We start from the raw sequence: 15,000 nt of genomic DNA on the forward strand, positions 1-15,000 counted from the left end.
GGAGGTATTGGAAGGTCAGCGTAGCAACCAAGGTAATGTGATAGTTACGTGTCGATCGTATTGTGGTACATATTTATGCCACTAATGACACAACGCCACCCATAGCGTCCAGGTGTATACAGACCATATATGTATGTATGTATGTATGTATGTATGTATGTATGTATGTATGTATGTATGTATGTATGTATGTATGTATGTATGTATGTATGTATGTATGTATGTATGTATGTATGTATGTATGTATGTATGTATGTATGTATGTATGTATGTATGTATGTATGTATGTATGTATATACGTATGTATGTATGTATGTATAAATGTATGTATGTATATATGTATGTGTGTGTATTTTTGTTTATCTATATCTATATGTTTGTGCGTATGCATGTGTGCATGTATGCATATATTTATGCATGCGTGTACACATATATGCATGTATGTATGTATGCTTTTATTTGTGCATTTGTTCATGTATGCTTGTATACACATTATAAGTACATGGGTTTATCTAATATCGCCAAGAATATCATTTATATGCATTTCTTTAGTCACCCAGATTCTTTTTACGAGTATAGCCTGGCTTATATTAGAAAGAATAAAAGCTATGAAATTTCAGCTTCAGTTATTCATTCCCTCCAATTTCCAACTTGAAACTTTGGCTCACTAGCTCTCATCGCTTACTTTATTTCCTCAAAATATTGTAGAGTAACCGGGATTCTGTCTCTTTACCTTCATATTTGGGGAGGCTAGTTTGAGGATGAATGAACTCACTTGTCATGATTGACGTTGCAACTACTTCGTGCCCTGGATTTCCGGCTATCTAACATGAAAAAGAATAATACAACCAAAACCATTGTGTTTTTTACTATCTCACAACAATCCAATGATTTAACTTTTTAGAACATGTATCAACACTTTCTTCGTCGTCAAGGTCATCTCGTTGTCTCTTTAGGCTGAATATCATCTCCTTTAGCACATTTACAGTTTCGTTCGCTTTTTGGTTATTCTGTAGCTATTGCTTCACTTCTTGGTTCTTCTTTAGTTTTTCCTTCACTTCTTCTTAGTTCTTCTTTAGCCTTTCCTACACTTCTATATGTATTTTGAAGTCACCATGTCGTTCATGAAATCCGTCACCACATCTTCATCTTCGTTTCCAACACGAAGTAGGTATTCTGGAAGGATAATGTCTTCGGCCTGTTTTTTGGTTAGGTCGTCAATGCGGAAATAATCCAAACACGATTCTTCCTCTGATTTCATATCAAAATAACAACAATGGACTCATAGGCTACTTTGCGCAGAGGGGCCCGGATGTAACCAAAACACATGGATACAGAAACAGCATGTGAAAAGGAGAGAAACACCATAGGATATATTATTATGTATTGTTAGATAATAAAGACCTCTCAACAATTGAAGACTAAGATATTGTTTTTCCTTGTAGTCATTTTCCATATACAATTAGTCATATATCAAAAGTACATATTCTTTATTATAGAAACTCACATGTATTTGCGAAATTATACTTTATTTCATGTTTACGAGGAAAATAATTACACTTTATCTCAAATACCATGCCATTTTCTATTTCTTTGTTTAGCTATTTACCTATTTATTTATTTATTCATCTACTTGTTATCTATTTATGATATATTTATTATATATTTATTCATCTCTAAAAGTAGAGAATTATGTGACTTGGGAAATGTGTGTATTTGTCTAAAGTGTAAGCCTGCTTGCCAGCGTCAACGAAAAGGTCAAGCGTGTGCGGGACCGGTCGGCAGCAGAGGAGAACGAAGCCCAGAAAAATATCCTCCGCCACGACCGGCCGGCGAAGATTGATGGGTGTTGGCTGAGAGAAGTGGAGCGAAGGGTGACGTCTCACCTCTGCTGATCCAGTGTTGGTTGGGATAAGAGGAGCTTTTAGGGCAAATAATATATTATTCAAAATGAAAAATGACAGAGCAAGGTAGACAGTGATAGGATGTTCTTCATATCTGTTCCATGGTTGATTGGATGAGTAAGGGATCGTTGCACGATAAAATAGAGGGAGAAGGAAATAATAATGGCACGGTTTTTTAGACATTTGACGTATCTTAAGTTGACAAAATGATAATCATAATAAATAATAAGGAAAAGAAAGATAAAAAAAAAACGAAAATCAAATGTGTTTTGAGTAGTAAGCGTTCGAAAACTGACCTTTTTCCTAGTATGTTTATGCATATTGAGGATATTTTTGTATACAAAGCAATCGTATATGTTTGTGATTTTATTTACACAATATAGATATATAAATATAGTCGTTCGTTCATCACAGGTGAGAGTTTAGGCGTAGGCAGGAGGAGGTGGCTTGTACTCGGGGTATTTGGCTTCGCCCTCGTAGGTGACGTCGGCCACGAAGCCCGCGTCTCCGATGACGGTGTAGGCGACCTTCTGAAGACGGCCGTCGGGAAGGAGGACGTAGTAGGATCCCTGAGTGTCATAGCCGTCGCGTGCCTCCTGGTGTCCGAAGTCGTTTCCGGAGTACTCGTCCTTGACGGCATAGTTGAAGTCGTACTTGGCTGGAGCCTGTGTAAATGAGAACGTGATCTATCAATTTTTGCAAAGAAGCGTATCCCAAGGAATTATATTATTTCATGTGGAAATTAGGATGATAGTGTGAATATTTCTCCTCGTACCGGTGGAGGTGCTGGGTGTCCGTAGAGCGGAGCCGTGTCGGCAGTGGCAAGAGCCACAAGGGCAGCCAAAAGGACGAGCTAAAAGATAAAGAAACAGAAATGAATAGATTACAACCAATATCACTCTTTTTACACTGTTCTGGTTTATTTTTTATGCACTACAACTCTTCTTAACTTCAGTTTCCGCACCTTCAAAGCCATTGTTAAAGGTATCCGGAGTGAATGATGCGTCTAGCTGACTGTGGGCTACTTATATACGACTGAGCTGTGACGTCAGAATTACGTAGGGGAGGGGCGGGTCACTGTCCTTGGAGGTATTGGAAGGTAAACGTAGGAACCAAGGAAAAGTGATAGTTATTTGTCGATCGTATTATGGTAAATATTTATGCCACTAATGACACAACGCCACCCATAGCGTCCAGCTGTATACAGTGCATATATGTATGTATGTATGCATGTACGTACGTATGTATGTATGTATGTATGTATGTATGTATGTATGTATGTATGTATGTATGTATGTATGTATGTATGTATGTATGTATGTATGTATGTATGTATATATGTATGTATGTATGTATGTATGTATGTATGTATGTATGTATGTGTGTATTTATGTATGTATGTATGTATGTATGTATGTATGTATGTATGTATGTATGTATGTATGTATGTATGTATGTATGTATGTATGTATGTATGTATGTATGCATGTATGTATGTATGTATGTATGTATGTATGTGCGTATATTTATATACATCTATCTATGTATGTATGCATGGATGTGTAAATGTATGTATGTAAACATATATGCATTTATTTATGAATGTTTGCTTGATTTGATATTTGTATATGCATTATAAGTGTATGGGATTATTCAATACCGCTAGTGTTATCATCTATATGGATTTATTTTGATCACCCAGAGTTCTTTTAGGAGTATAGCTTGGCTTATATTAGAAAAAATACTATATATTCTTAGGTACACTTATTAATTTCCTCCGGTTTCCCTCTTGTAATTTTCGCTTACTATATCTCCTCGCTTACTTTATTTCTTTTAAATGTTGTAGAAAAATGTGATTTTGTCTCTTTACCTTCAGGTTGGAGTAGGCTGGTTTGAGGATGAATGAATTCAATTGCCATGATTGATGTTGCAACTACCTTTGTGGGAAAATAATTCGTATTACGAGAGTTGAGACTACGATTGTAAGGTTACATTGCAAGATCTATGTTGATGTAATTCCACCAATGCCCGTATAGATATCTGTCTTCCATTTTTTCTATAAGAAATCATGTAAAAAAATCCAGGTTAATTTTATTTCATGAACAGTGTTTTTCTAATATATATACACATTTGTTGCTCCAGGTGACATTGTGAGGCCTAAAAAGGATTTGGGGGTGACATTGCATACATCAATCTTATTTTGACATGTTGCTTTAGAGTGACATATGTCACAAAGTGATTCTTTCTTGATGTTGCGTGTCGAAGTGATACAAAAAGAGTGTAAGTTCTTACTATCAGTAACTCTCTACATTTTACAGTAATAGTAGCTATTCCTCCTTTGTGTAGTCATGATTATCTTGGAAAGAATGCCATGCCGCAGTATTTTCTTTTTATCATATAAGCGCAAGCTTCACCGCCACGCGCTTGTGCTCCGGCGCTCCTCGCTTCGCTCGCAGGCGCTTCGTGCTCTGGCCTTCGAACAATTAGACACGAGAAACAATAAAACAACCAAAACCAATGTGCTTTTTATTATCTGACACCAATACATTGATTTAACTTTTTGGAACATGTCCCTGTGTCAGCACTTCCCTCATCGCCATGACCATCTCTATGCCTCTTTAGGTTGAATACAATCTTTATCACATTTACAGTCTCGTTCACTTCCTCTTGGTTATTCGTTAGCCTTTCCTTTATTTCTTCTTGGTTTTTCTTTAGCCTTCCCTTACCTTCTTCTTGGTTCTTTTTTATCCTTTCCTTCACTTGTTCTTAGTTCTTCTTTACCCTTTCCTACACTTCTTCATAAGTTTTGAAGTCATCCATATCGTTCATGAAATCCCTCACAACCTCTATATCTTTGTTTTCAACACGAAGTACGTATTCTGGGAGGATCATTTTGTTTGGTCTGTTTTTTGATTAGCTCGTCAATGCTGAAATAATCCAAAAATGGTTCGTCTTCTGATTTCATATCAGAATAACAATACTAGACCCAAAGACACAGATCCAGAAACAGCATGTGAAAAGGAGAAACACCATAGGAAGTATTATTATATATTATTAGATGATAAAGATCTCTCAACAATTCAGGACTAAAATGTTTTTCCTTGTAGTCATTTTCCATATACAATCAGTCATATATCGAAAGCACATATTCTTTATCATAGAAACTCACAAGTATCTGTGAAATCATACTTTTTTCTATATAGTCAGAATTCATCTCAAATACCGTGCCAATATGATTTTATTTTTCCAGTACCATAGTGTTGTTTAACGTTATGGATTCCGTGTCGAGCTAGGGAGCAAGTGGTCGTGAGTTCAATATCCGGGACCCGCCGAGAGCTTCCTGTGGTGGTTCCCCATAGCCCTGACCACGCGATGAGGCGCTCCAAATATCGGTAAAAAAAAAAAAAAAAAAAAAAACAGCGTCTTGCCGCATTTGACAGTACTTGGTCTACCAGGGGTTTATCACTTCCCACTTTATTTTGTGGTATGGTGAGCTTTTATGGATAAAAGAATGGAAGCTATGGGAGCAAATAGTATATCAGTCGACCTAGAAAATGACAGCGCAAGGTAGACTAATCTTGGATGTTCTTCACATCTGTTTCGTGGTTGATGGGATGAGTGGGGGATCACTTCAAGATAAGATAGAGGGAAAAAGTGATAATAGTGGCATATTTTTAGGCATTTGGTGTCTGAAGTTTAAACAAAAAAAAGTAAAATAAGTTGAAAAAAATTGACGAAAAATAATTGTGTTTCAAGTAGTACGCGTTCGGAAACTGATATTTTCCCTGGTATGCTTATGCATATTAAAAAGCTTTTTGTAAACAAAAAATCGTATATGATTCTGATTTTATTTACACAATATAGGTATATAAATACAGTCGTTCGTTCGTGAGAGGTGAGCGTTTAGGCGTAGGCAGGGGGAGGTGGCTTGTACTCGGGGTATTTGGCCTCGCCCTCATAGGTGACGTCGGCCACGAAGCCCGCGTCTCCGATGACGGTGTAGGCGACCTTCTGAAGACGGCCGTCGGGGAGGAGGACGTAGTAGGATCCCTGAGTGTCATAGCCGTCGCGTGCCTCCTGGTGTCCGAAGTCGTTTCCGGAGTACTCGTCCTTGACGGCGTAGTTGAAGTCGTACTTGGCGGGAGCCTGTGTTAATGAGAACGTGGTGTATCAATTTTGGCAAAGAAGCGTATCCCAAGGAATTATATTATTTCATGTGGAAATTAGGAGATAGTGTGAAGACTTCTCGTACCGGTGGAGGTGCTGGGTGTCCATAGACCGGAGCCGTGTCGGCAGTGGCGAGAGCCACAAGGGCAGCCAAAAGGACGAGCTAAAAATAGAAATATTGAGAAACATACATAAAGACTTCATATCCAATACCATCCATCTCTACACTGTTGCACATTGCTATATACACCATAACTCCTTTGTAATAGCGATGTCCGCACCTTGAAAGTCATTGTCGAGTGTATCCGGGATGTATGGTGCGTCTAACTGACCGTCGGTCTTATATATATGGCTGAGGAGTGACGTCAGAAGTACTTATGGGAAGAGCTAGTTTCGGTCCTTGGAATTGTCTGCAATGGAACGTTGGAGAAATCGAAGGAAAAAGTGACGGATTGCGCGACGACCGTATTGTGGTCAGTATGTGGCTCGCGGACGAAGAGTCTTAGTTCTCTCTCAGAAACATGGAATAGAACTTTGAGGAAACCACCGCAGAATGATAGTAATGTTAAAGATAAAGTAAACGAGAATATATTTCTCATCATTTTGATACGGCTAGATAGAGTTACAGTTAATGAAGTGTGTGTGTGTGTGTGTGTGTGTGTGTGTGTGTGTGTGTGTGTGTGTGTGTGTGTGTGTGTGTGTGTGTGTGTGTGTGTGTGTGTGTGTGTGTGTGTGTGTGTGTGTGTGTGTGTGTGTGTGTGTGTGTGTGTGTGTGTGTGTGTGTGTGTGTGTGTGTGGGGGTGGGGGTGTAGGTATATGTATGTGTATTTACCTAGTTGTATTTACCTACTTGTATTTGGGGGAAGGGGAGCTACGCTCGTGGTGTCCCGCCTTTGTATCTTGCAGTGTTTAGTTTGCTCTTAAACTCATGAATGTTTTTTGCGCACACTATTTTTTCGTCCAGTTTGTTCCAAGTGTCCACCACTCTATGTGGAAAACTTTTCCTTCAGATCTCTTCTATAACTATATATATATATTTTCTTTCCATGTCCTCTTGTGTTTCTCTTGTCCCAGTTTAACAAGTCCTCTCTATCGAGTATTTCTGTGCCCTTCATGATTCTGTAGATGGTCAGTAGGTCGCCTCTCTCTCTCCTTTGCTCCAGAGTCGGTAACTCCAGTTTAGCCAATCTTTCCTCATATGACAAGTTTGCAAGTGTAGGGGCCATTTTTGTGGCTGCTCTCTGGATTCTTTCTATTTTCTTTATAATCTTTTTGGTACTGGGTGACCACAATGTCGCCGCATATTCTAGTCTAGGCCTTGTCAGTGTGACCAATGTTTTTTTGATAATTTCTTCGTCTAAATATGTATATGCCACTTTTATTGGTATTTATGTGTGTGTGTGTGTGTGTGTGTGTGTGTGTGTGTGTGTGTGTGTGTGTGTGTGTGTGTGTGTGTGTGTGTGTGTGTGTGTGTGTGTGTGTGTGTGTGTGTGTGTGTGTGTGTGTGTGTGTGTGTGTGTGTGAGAGAGAGAGAGAGAGAGAGAGAGAGATAAGTATGACAACAAAAATGCTCAGTAATCTAAAAAACAATTCTCAGCTAGAGTTTGAAGATAAAAGTAAAGTCAAAGTAATGCTTATCTCCAAAGTTCAGACTGGAACAATTATAATTATAATTGCAGTCGTAATATATTCTGAGATTATTGAAGAAATAGAAGAGTTGAGTTATTGAAGCTAAACATTATCTCTATATGTTACCCATTGAACCAGGTAACTTATACTCATATTCTAACGTTTACCGACAGAGTAGCAGAATATCTATCTCCTAATGAATACCTACAAATATAATTTTTCTTTGATTTTCAGTCGTTCCCCGCTCTGCGAAGAAGCTGGGCATGAACGACTCTATGAGAACTCGGGAACTGAAGATTATATGTCTTTATTGACGTCACGTGTTGAATAACGGTACCCGAACCGCATCTTCTCAGCTTCAAACTCCCGCAGAGGTAATTATTTCATTCCTGCAATACTTCCAACATATTGAGACATATTCTCAACATCTCGGAAATGTAGGTAGTGAGGCGATATCTATTAACTGGTAGGAATAACTTAAGCTTGTCTAATGTCTTGATTTTGGTTTAACTTATCGAGTTCTGGCGTCAGGCTGTTCTCTTCAGTACAGGGGGCACTGTTGCAACAAACAAATCAAGAGTAATTTGATTAATACCCTATAAATTTCATTATTGTTACCACTAGGCTGCTGTAAGATGCTTCCCTATTGAAGGAAATACCCTAACATATATAATGAAAAGCTCGTAGCTTATTATATTATGTTTTAGTTACCCACTGTTGGAGAAACAAAACAAAAGAAACAGACGAACTGTATATTTCGACTACTACTGTGGTCCTCTTCAACAAAACACAACAACATCTGCTGAAGAGGATCACAGTAGTGGTCGAAATATACAGTTCGTCTGTTTCTTTTGCTTTGTTTCTCCAACAGTGGGTAATTAAAACATTTTACTAAATGTGCTACTACATTTTCGTCTTGTGTTATTATATTATGTATTCATGGGCAATCAAACTGGTAGAAAAATGGTGAGAAAGTGGCTAAATATATCTATATAAAAAACGACACACGTATTGAAATTGCCAAAACTAGAAAAGGGTTAACATCTCATAGAATCAGTTACGATGAAAAGTTCGTACCTTATTATATTATGTATTCATGGTCAATCAAACTTGTAGAAAAAAGGTTAGAAAGTGGTTAAATATATCTATATAGAAAATGCCACACGTATTAAAAAGGCCAAAACTAGAAACGGGTTAATATCTCATAAATATCAGTCACGAAGAACGTCTACTGATTGGAATTACTAATAAGCTTACACCAGGAGGCGCCTAGCTGCGGCTGAGGCCGCCACCTTTGCCTTATGCGCTTGGGCTGTTTGGACATGTAGCAACAGTCAGTTACTGCTGGGAATCTGAGAAGAGTGTGGGATTCGAACGCACTACTGGGCAAACGTGAGAACAGCATGCTTCCGATTACGTCATCAGAGGACAGCAATCCAATAAGAAACGCTTGACAGCAGTGTCAATCACAGCAACAGATTACCTCGGTGCTGACAGACGTTTGATGTCACGCAATTGCTCACTTTCAACGAATTCCCACGAGCGGGCTAGTAAGTATTTTGGATATCTTGAGTTTTTTGATTGATTGATTGATTGATTGATTGATTGATTGATTGATTGATTGATTGATTGATTGATTGATTGATTGATTGATTGATTGATTGATTGATTTACTTATTTATTCATTTACTTATTTATTTGTTTATTTACTTTTATTTAGTTATTCATTTATCTATTTATTCATTTGTTTGTTTATTTGTATATCTGTTTATTTATTCATTTTATTTATTTATTTACTTTTATTTATTTAATTATCTATTTATGTATATATTTATTTACTTATCTATTTATTCATTTATTTATTTCATTATTATTTTCTTTTATTTTTTTCTTCATTTTGACACAGACTTGAGAAATATCACGACTTCTTCTCTGACAATCTTCAAGCTCCATATTTAGAACCATACACTCGTATACTGTCAATGCACTTGAATTAACTGTATACAGCACCTAGATAGATATAGTGTGTGGGTATATACTTTTGCTGACTTACATTATACAGGGTTTATTTTTGTTTAGGCTAGACTTTCTTTGTTTATAAGGTTATAGGCACCATGGATAGGAGGGCGCAAAAATAAATGAATAAATAAAAAACAAATAATTAGATAAATAAATAGATAAATAAATAAAATAAATCACAACACACTCATTTATATAAAACTTTTAGGTCATGTTGTCAGGTCGGAGGCAATACTGTTTTTTTTTTTTTTTTTTTTTTTTTTTTACATCTCACCGGCTAGTCTGTGATTCCGTGTTTTCCAACGTCGGCCTTGTGATGAAAAAAGTCCTTATGATTTTTTTTTCTTCAGTTTTTCTCAAGTCCTACTTGAAAATTATAAAATTGGCCAGGAATTTCGAATGCAGACGTTTTCAACTTCATGCTTTGCTGTATTATGTGGCCCGTACACGATAATGATTATTGACGCATTGTGTTAATTTAATATCATTTCCTTCCTGTATTACCTCATCAGTATTATATCTGTACAATAAAAAATATCGAACAATAGACATTATGTTGCAGTATTGTTGATCATGTTAGAGAAGCCTTAGTGTGATTATATTCAACAAAGAATTAATTTCTTAATACGGTCACTTCCTTCGGTCTTAGTCAGATTACTTTAATCAGGTTGATAAGTTAACAGTGGTAACTTATATTGACTTGTTTTATGTACAAATTCACCCAAAATTCATCACAAGTCATTTGGACAACAAATAAAAATTTCATCAAGATTCAGTGATAGAGTTTCATGACCATCCTATGCGTTTCTTTTTCTCATATATTATTAGTTATATGTCAATTTATCATTATTTACTATTTATCTGTTTGTTTATTATTCAACTATACCTATGCATTTATTTATGTATTTTATTTGTTATTTACATTATTATAGTTTTTATTTATTATTTTATTATTAATATGTTTTTTTTTCGCATCCGACCTAGATATGGATCAAAAGGTCTCCTGTCGACATGCTCCGCCTTTGTAATCCTTTGTAAACTGTCCCCGTTTCATATATTTCAAACAAGTTTATATGATCCGCGCGGTAGCCTAGTGGATACCTTGTCGCACTCATCACCTGCTGGTTGTGAGCTCGATTCCGGGGATCAGTTGCGGACTATGTCTAGTTGGTTCCTGAGAGGCGAGGAGACGAGGAGGCGACCCAGCATCGGCCTAAAGGACCCATCGGCTTAGTGCAATTGACAGGATTTTGCCCTACCAGGGGTTTTTCACTTCCCACTGTGTGAGGGTGGATTGGTAAATGCAAATTTTAGAGTGGTTCGAAAGTAATGAAACTGTTCATATATCGTTTGATTTTATTAATAGAAAATAAATACAATGACATTCATATCTGTTCTTTTGTTTTCGTGAGGTCAGCACCTACGCGTAAGCGGGAGGAGCTGGCTTGTACTCTGGGTATTGGGCCTCTCCTTCGTAAGTGACTTCGGCCACGTATCCGGAGTCTCCATTGACGATGTAGGAGACCTTCTGGAGACGGCCGTCGGGGAGCTGGACGTAGTAGGATCCCTGTGTGTCGTAGCCGTCGCGTGCCTCCTGGTGTCCGAAGTCGTTGCCGGAGTAGTCATCCTTGACGGCGTAGTTGAAGTCGTACTTGGCAGGAACCTATATCAGTAAACAAAAAAAGTTAGATATTAGTAACATAAGAACTCTATATCCTTTAAGTTTTACTACTTGTTATTTCGAAAAATGTCTTTGACTCTTGTGACTCATACCTGAGGGGGAGGTGCCGGGTGTCCGTATGCTGGAGCCGTATCGGCGTTGGTGAGGACCACAAGGGCTGCCAAAAGAACAAGCTAAAACAAAGAAGAAACAAAGAAAGAATTAGCTGCGGTCGAAATCACTTTCATTCACGGAGCACGGTGGCTTATGCAAACAGTCCTACTCTTTGGTAGCTTCAGGGACCGCACCTTGAATGCCATCGCTAGGTGTGTCTGGAACGAATGATGCTTCTGGCTGACTGCAGACCTCTTATATGGACGAAGCATGACGTCAGCAGTACACAGGAGAGAGGCTAGTTCATGTCCTTGGGATGTCTGGCTTCCAAACATCAAGAAAATGGAGCAAAATGGTTAATTTGTGTTATAATTGTGTCGGTGAACTTTTGCTACGAATAGCAAATCTTGCTACTGAATCATCAAAGGAATATAATTTTATCGATTTAGTTTATTGACATCTTCAGGAGCTGAAACTCATTCTCATTAAGGACTTCTTGCTTTAAAGTTGTTTGACAAAAGCTAAAAGGGCTGCAAAGAACAGCAGACCACTTGATCCTACAAAATTGTTTTAGACTTTGTACAGTTAAGTTATTTTCAAGTCAGAAAATTATACAAATAGAATATTTCATAAATTAACAAAACTTAGGACATAACGGTAATGTTCAAACTTATTTGTTGTTTCTGTTTATCTGTTTGTACGACGGTGTTCTGTTTATTTACCTGTTTTTAAATTCATTCATTCATTCATTCATTCATTCATTCATTCATTCATTCATTCATTCATTCATTCATTCATTCATTCATTCATTCATTCATTCATTCATTCATTCATTCATTCATTCATTCATTCATCCATTCATCCATTCATCCATTCATCCATTCATCCATTCATCCATTCATTCATTCATTCATTCATTCATTCATTCATTCATTCATTCATTCATTCATTCATTCATTCATTCATTCATTCATTCATTCATTCATTCATTCATTCATTCATTCATTCATTCATTCATTCATTCATTCGTTTTTTTTTCATCAGGCATCATTGCAAACCAAATAGCCTGTTAGCATGATTTGCCATTGTAATTCATTGTAACTGGATAAATGCAGAGTGACACTCAGGGTTTTTGGAGAGACCATTGAACTCCAGCATACTGGCAGCTATAGAAATAAATGATTTGCTTTATTTCGTTTGAAACTTTTATCACATATTGTGTGAAATTCTTCATGATAAACCTCTAATTTTGAACGAGTTTTGAGTTTATTGTTCAAATCCTATTTAAAAAAATTCAAGATTTACTTGAACATCTATCATGTGAGTGTGTCTTTACCCGTTCAACATGAGTGAATGTTATATCACGTTTAAAGAAGTACACATCAATATCATTGGTCCTCACTAGTTATATGTAAAGAACCGTAATTGAGATAAGTGTTATTATCTTTTCTCATTTAGAATATATCAAACAAAACAAGATATCTATCCAGAATATCTTTATTCAAGTGGTTATTCTGTGTTTTGCTCTCAACTTTGTTACTATGATGGTAAAAGTTTCATTTTGGGTTCGGGCCGGGATGGGGTGGGGTGGGGGTGTCGAGTTGCAAGTCGCACGGAATTAGTTACTTCATTGAAAAAATAAAAAACAAAAAAAATCACAAGACATACACCTCATTTGAGGATCTTCAATATTTTGCCCAATTTAGTATCTTTACGTAAATGAAAGTAAGCCCACAAAAGATACTCGTATACTTCAGTGACATATTTTGTTTGTGTGAATATTTCAAATATCTTATATATATAATTATGTAGACCACTTGCTCCATCATTCATTACAAAGAATTACAAAGGAAGAGCATACAGACAGGAGACCTTTTGGTCCATAAGTAGGTATGATACGGAGAAAAAAGTAGATCAATGAATAAAATAAATAAATGGATAATGGCAAATAATAAGTAAACATAGAATTAACATTAATTTAAAACGGATAATGAAAAAAAAAACGAATAAACAAATGATAGGAAATAATTAGATAAATAATGATGAATAAATGCATAGAATAAAATAAAATAGAAGGGAAACATAACAGCATATTGCATAGGTGTTTATCTAACTGAATCTTAAAAATTCGAAATACACTATATTACACTAAGAAGTTTACTCCATTCATTTACTTCACGGTTGGCGAATTTGTTTATACCCACTTCTAAATTAAACCTACTTCCTGAAAGATTGAGACCACTATTTCTTGTCTGATTTGCATTCAGTGTGAAAATTTCGTCACTTTTGGTGTCAGTTCCCTTTACAATCTTAAAGACCCGTATCAAATTATTCCTGAGTATACAATTTTTTATGGAAAATAGATTCATATGCTTTATTTAGTCTATTTTCGTATGGTTTATTTCGGATATTTGGAACCAGTTTTGTGGATCGCCGTTGTACTTTCTCCAATCTGTCAATGTCTTTAATGAGATTCGGTGACCATACGGAATCAGCATTTTCCAAATGTGGACGAACTAACGATTTATATGGCTTGATAACGACAGATGAACTTTTAAAATCAAAAGATCGCGCAATCAGTCCTAGAACCTTATTCACCTTCTCTGACGCGGAAATACACTGCTTAGATGATTTGAGATCATTACTGATAATTACGCCAAGATCCTTTTCATTATCTACTTTTGTTAATAAATTTCCAAAAAAAAAAATTGTGATCAAAGCTATTATTTTTTTTACCTATATGCATAACCTTACATTTACTTGTACTAAACTTCATTAGCCACTTTTCAGACCATTGCTGTGTTTATCTAGATCTTCTTGAATAACTAATTGGTTTAAGTGATCATTTGCTATTCCTTATAGTTTTGTATCATCAATAAATTTGGAGACAATTTATTTCAGTCTGTGGTCTATATAATTTGTATATCTTATGAATAGAAGTGGCCCAAGAACGAAACCTTGTGGAAATCTATTCGTATAATTTTTCCATCTAGAAGTTTTGCCATTTGGTACAACTCTCTGCATACGATTGTTTACCAATTACTAGTCCAGCCAGAGGCCCTACAAAAAAAAAAAAAAAAAAAAAAAAAATCAATCAATAACTTGGTGGTGATGAATGGTGGTGATGTGTTTAATCAATTACTAGTCCAGGAAGAGTTCCTTAATAAAAAAAAAAAAAAAAAAAAAAAAAAAAAAAAAAAAAAAAAAACAGGAAGAGTTAAAAAAAAAAGAAAAAAAAAAATCAATAACTTGGCTGTGATGGACAGTGGTGATGTGTCTGCGAGGTAAGAGTGACTAGTTCTCACCAATGATATAAGGCTTGTAACTGGCGATCTCGCCTAAACCTTTAAGTCTGTTGATAATGGATCTGGGAAATTTGGACGAAAAATTCCCACAATTGTCGTAGCACTTGTAACCACGGGCCTCTTCATTATAATGATTCGGTTAAACGTCGCGAACTCCCTCCATCAGAAGGCTAGGCCGGTGCCTGATACAGAGGACTTTGTA

General features: G+C 36.4%; 4 protein-coding genes across 4 annotated transcripts in view; all 4 read right to left on the reverse strand.

Annotated features, from left to right (window-relative positions):
• The window catches only part of LOC143036221 (uncharacterized), a 1,927-nt gene extending 666 nt beyond the window's left edge, over positions 1–1,261 (reverse strand). The window contains exon 1 of the mRNA XM_076203468.1: positions 1,115–1,261. Within this exon, the coding sequence (XP_076059583.1) occupies positions 1,115–1,261 (147 nt within the window). The remainder of the gene's footprint in view (positions 1–1,114) is intronic.
• A 1,065-nt stretch (positions 1,262–2,326) lies between these two features.
• LOC143036222 (uncharacterized) lies at positions 2,327–4,796 on the reverse strand. The gene is made up of 4 exons (XM_076203469.1): positions 4,696–4,796; positions 3,728–3,878; positions 2,680–2,757; positions 2,327–2,569 (listed from the first exon to the last, which is right to left on the reverse strand). Exons 1-4 carry the CDS (start codon positions 4,794–4,796, stop codon positions 2,327–2,329), a joined length of 573 nt encoding a protein of 190 aa, XP_076059584.1.
• Positions 4,797–5,807: 1,011 nt separating this feature from the next.
• LOC143036223 (pro-resilin-like) lies at positions 5,808–6,364 on the reverse strand. The gene is made up of 3 exons (XM_076203470.1): positions 6,353–6,364; positions 6,157–6,234; positions 5,808–6,050 (listed from the first exon to the last, which is right to left on the reverse strand). Exons 1-3 carry the CDS (start codon positions 6,362–6,364, stop codon positions 5,808–5,810), a joined length of 333 nt encoding a protein of 110 aa, XP_076059585.1.
• Positions 6,365–10,151: 3,787 nt separating this feature from the next.
• On the reverse strand, positions 10,152–11,828 carry LOC143036224 (uncharacterized). The gene is made up of 4 exons (XM_076203472.1): positions 11,688–11,828; positions 11,493–11,573; positions 11,144–11,370; positions 10,152–10,239 (listed from the first exon to the last, which is right to left on the reverse strand). The coding sequence occupies exons 1-4, from the start codon at positions 11,826–11,828 to the stop codon at positions 10,152–10,154; spliced, it is 537 nt and encodes a 178-aa protein (XP_076059587.1).
• Positions 11,829–15,000: the final 3,172 nt, after the last annotated feature.

The sequence above is a fragment of the Oratosquilla oratoria genome, chromosome 20 (assembly GCF_046742065.1).
Source record: "Oratosquilla oratoria isolate Oo_2021 chromosome 20, ASM4674206v1, whole genome shotgun sequence".
NCBI classification, from domain to species: Eukaryota; Metazoa; Arthropoda; class Malacostraca; order Stomatopoda; family Squillidae; genus Oratosquilla; species Oratosquilla oratoria.

Coding starts and splice junctions, on each gene's coding strand:
- LOC143036222 (XM_076203469.1), bottom strand. CDS start 4,796: ATGATCCTCCCAGAATACGTACTTCGTGTTGAAAACAAAGATATAGAG. Junction 2,758..3,727: donor CAACATTTAAAAGAAATAAA/GTAAGCGAGGAG, acceptor TTTATCTTTTAG/CTCGTCCTTTTGGCTGCCCT. Junction 2,570..2,679: donor GACACCCAGCACCTCCACCG/GTACGAGGAGAA, acceptor TCATTTACACAG/GCTCCAGCCAAGTACGACTT.
- LOC143036224 (XM_076203472.1), bottom strand. CDS start 11,828: ATGTTTGGAAGCCAGACATCCCAAGGACATGAACTAGCCTCTCTCCTG. Junction 11,371..11,492: donor ACCCGGCACCTCCCCCTCAG/GTATGAGTCACA, acceptor GTTCCTGCCAAG/TACGACTTCAACTACGCCGT. Junction 10,240..11,143: donor CCAGCTCCTCCCGCTTACGC/GTAGGTGCTGAC, acceptor TTTATTGTACAG/ATATAATACTGATGAGGTAA.
- LOC143036223 (XM_076203470.1), bottom strand. Junction 6,051..6,156: donor GACACCCAGCACCTCCACCG/GTACGAGAAGTC, acceptor TCATTAACACAG/GCTCCCGCCAAGTACGACTT.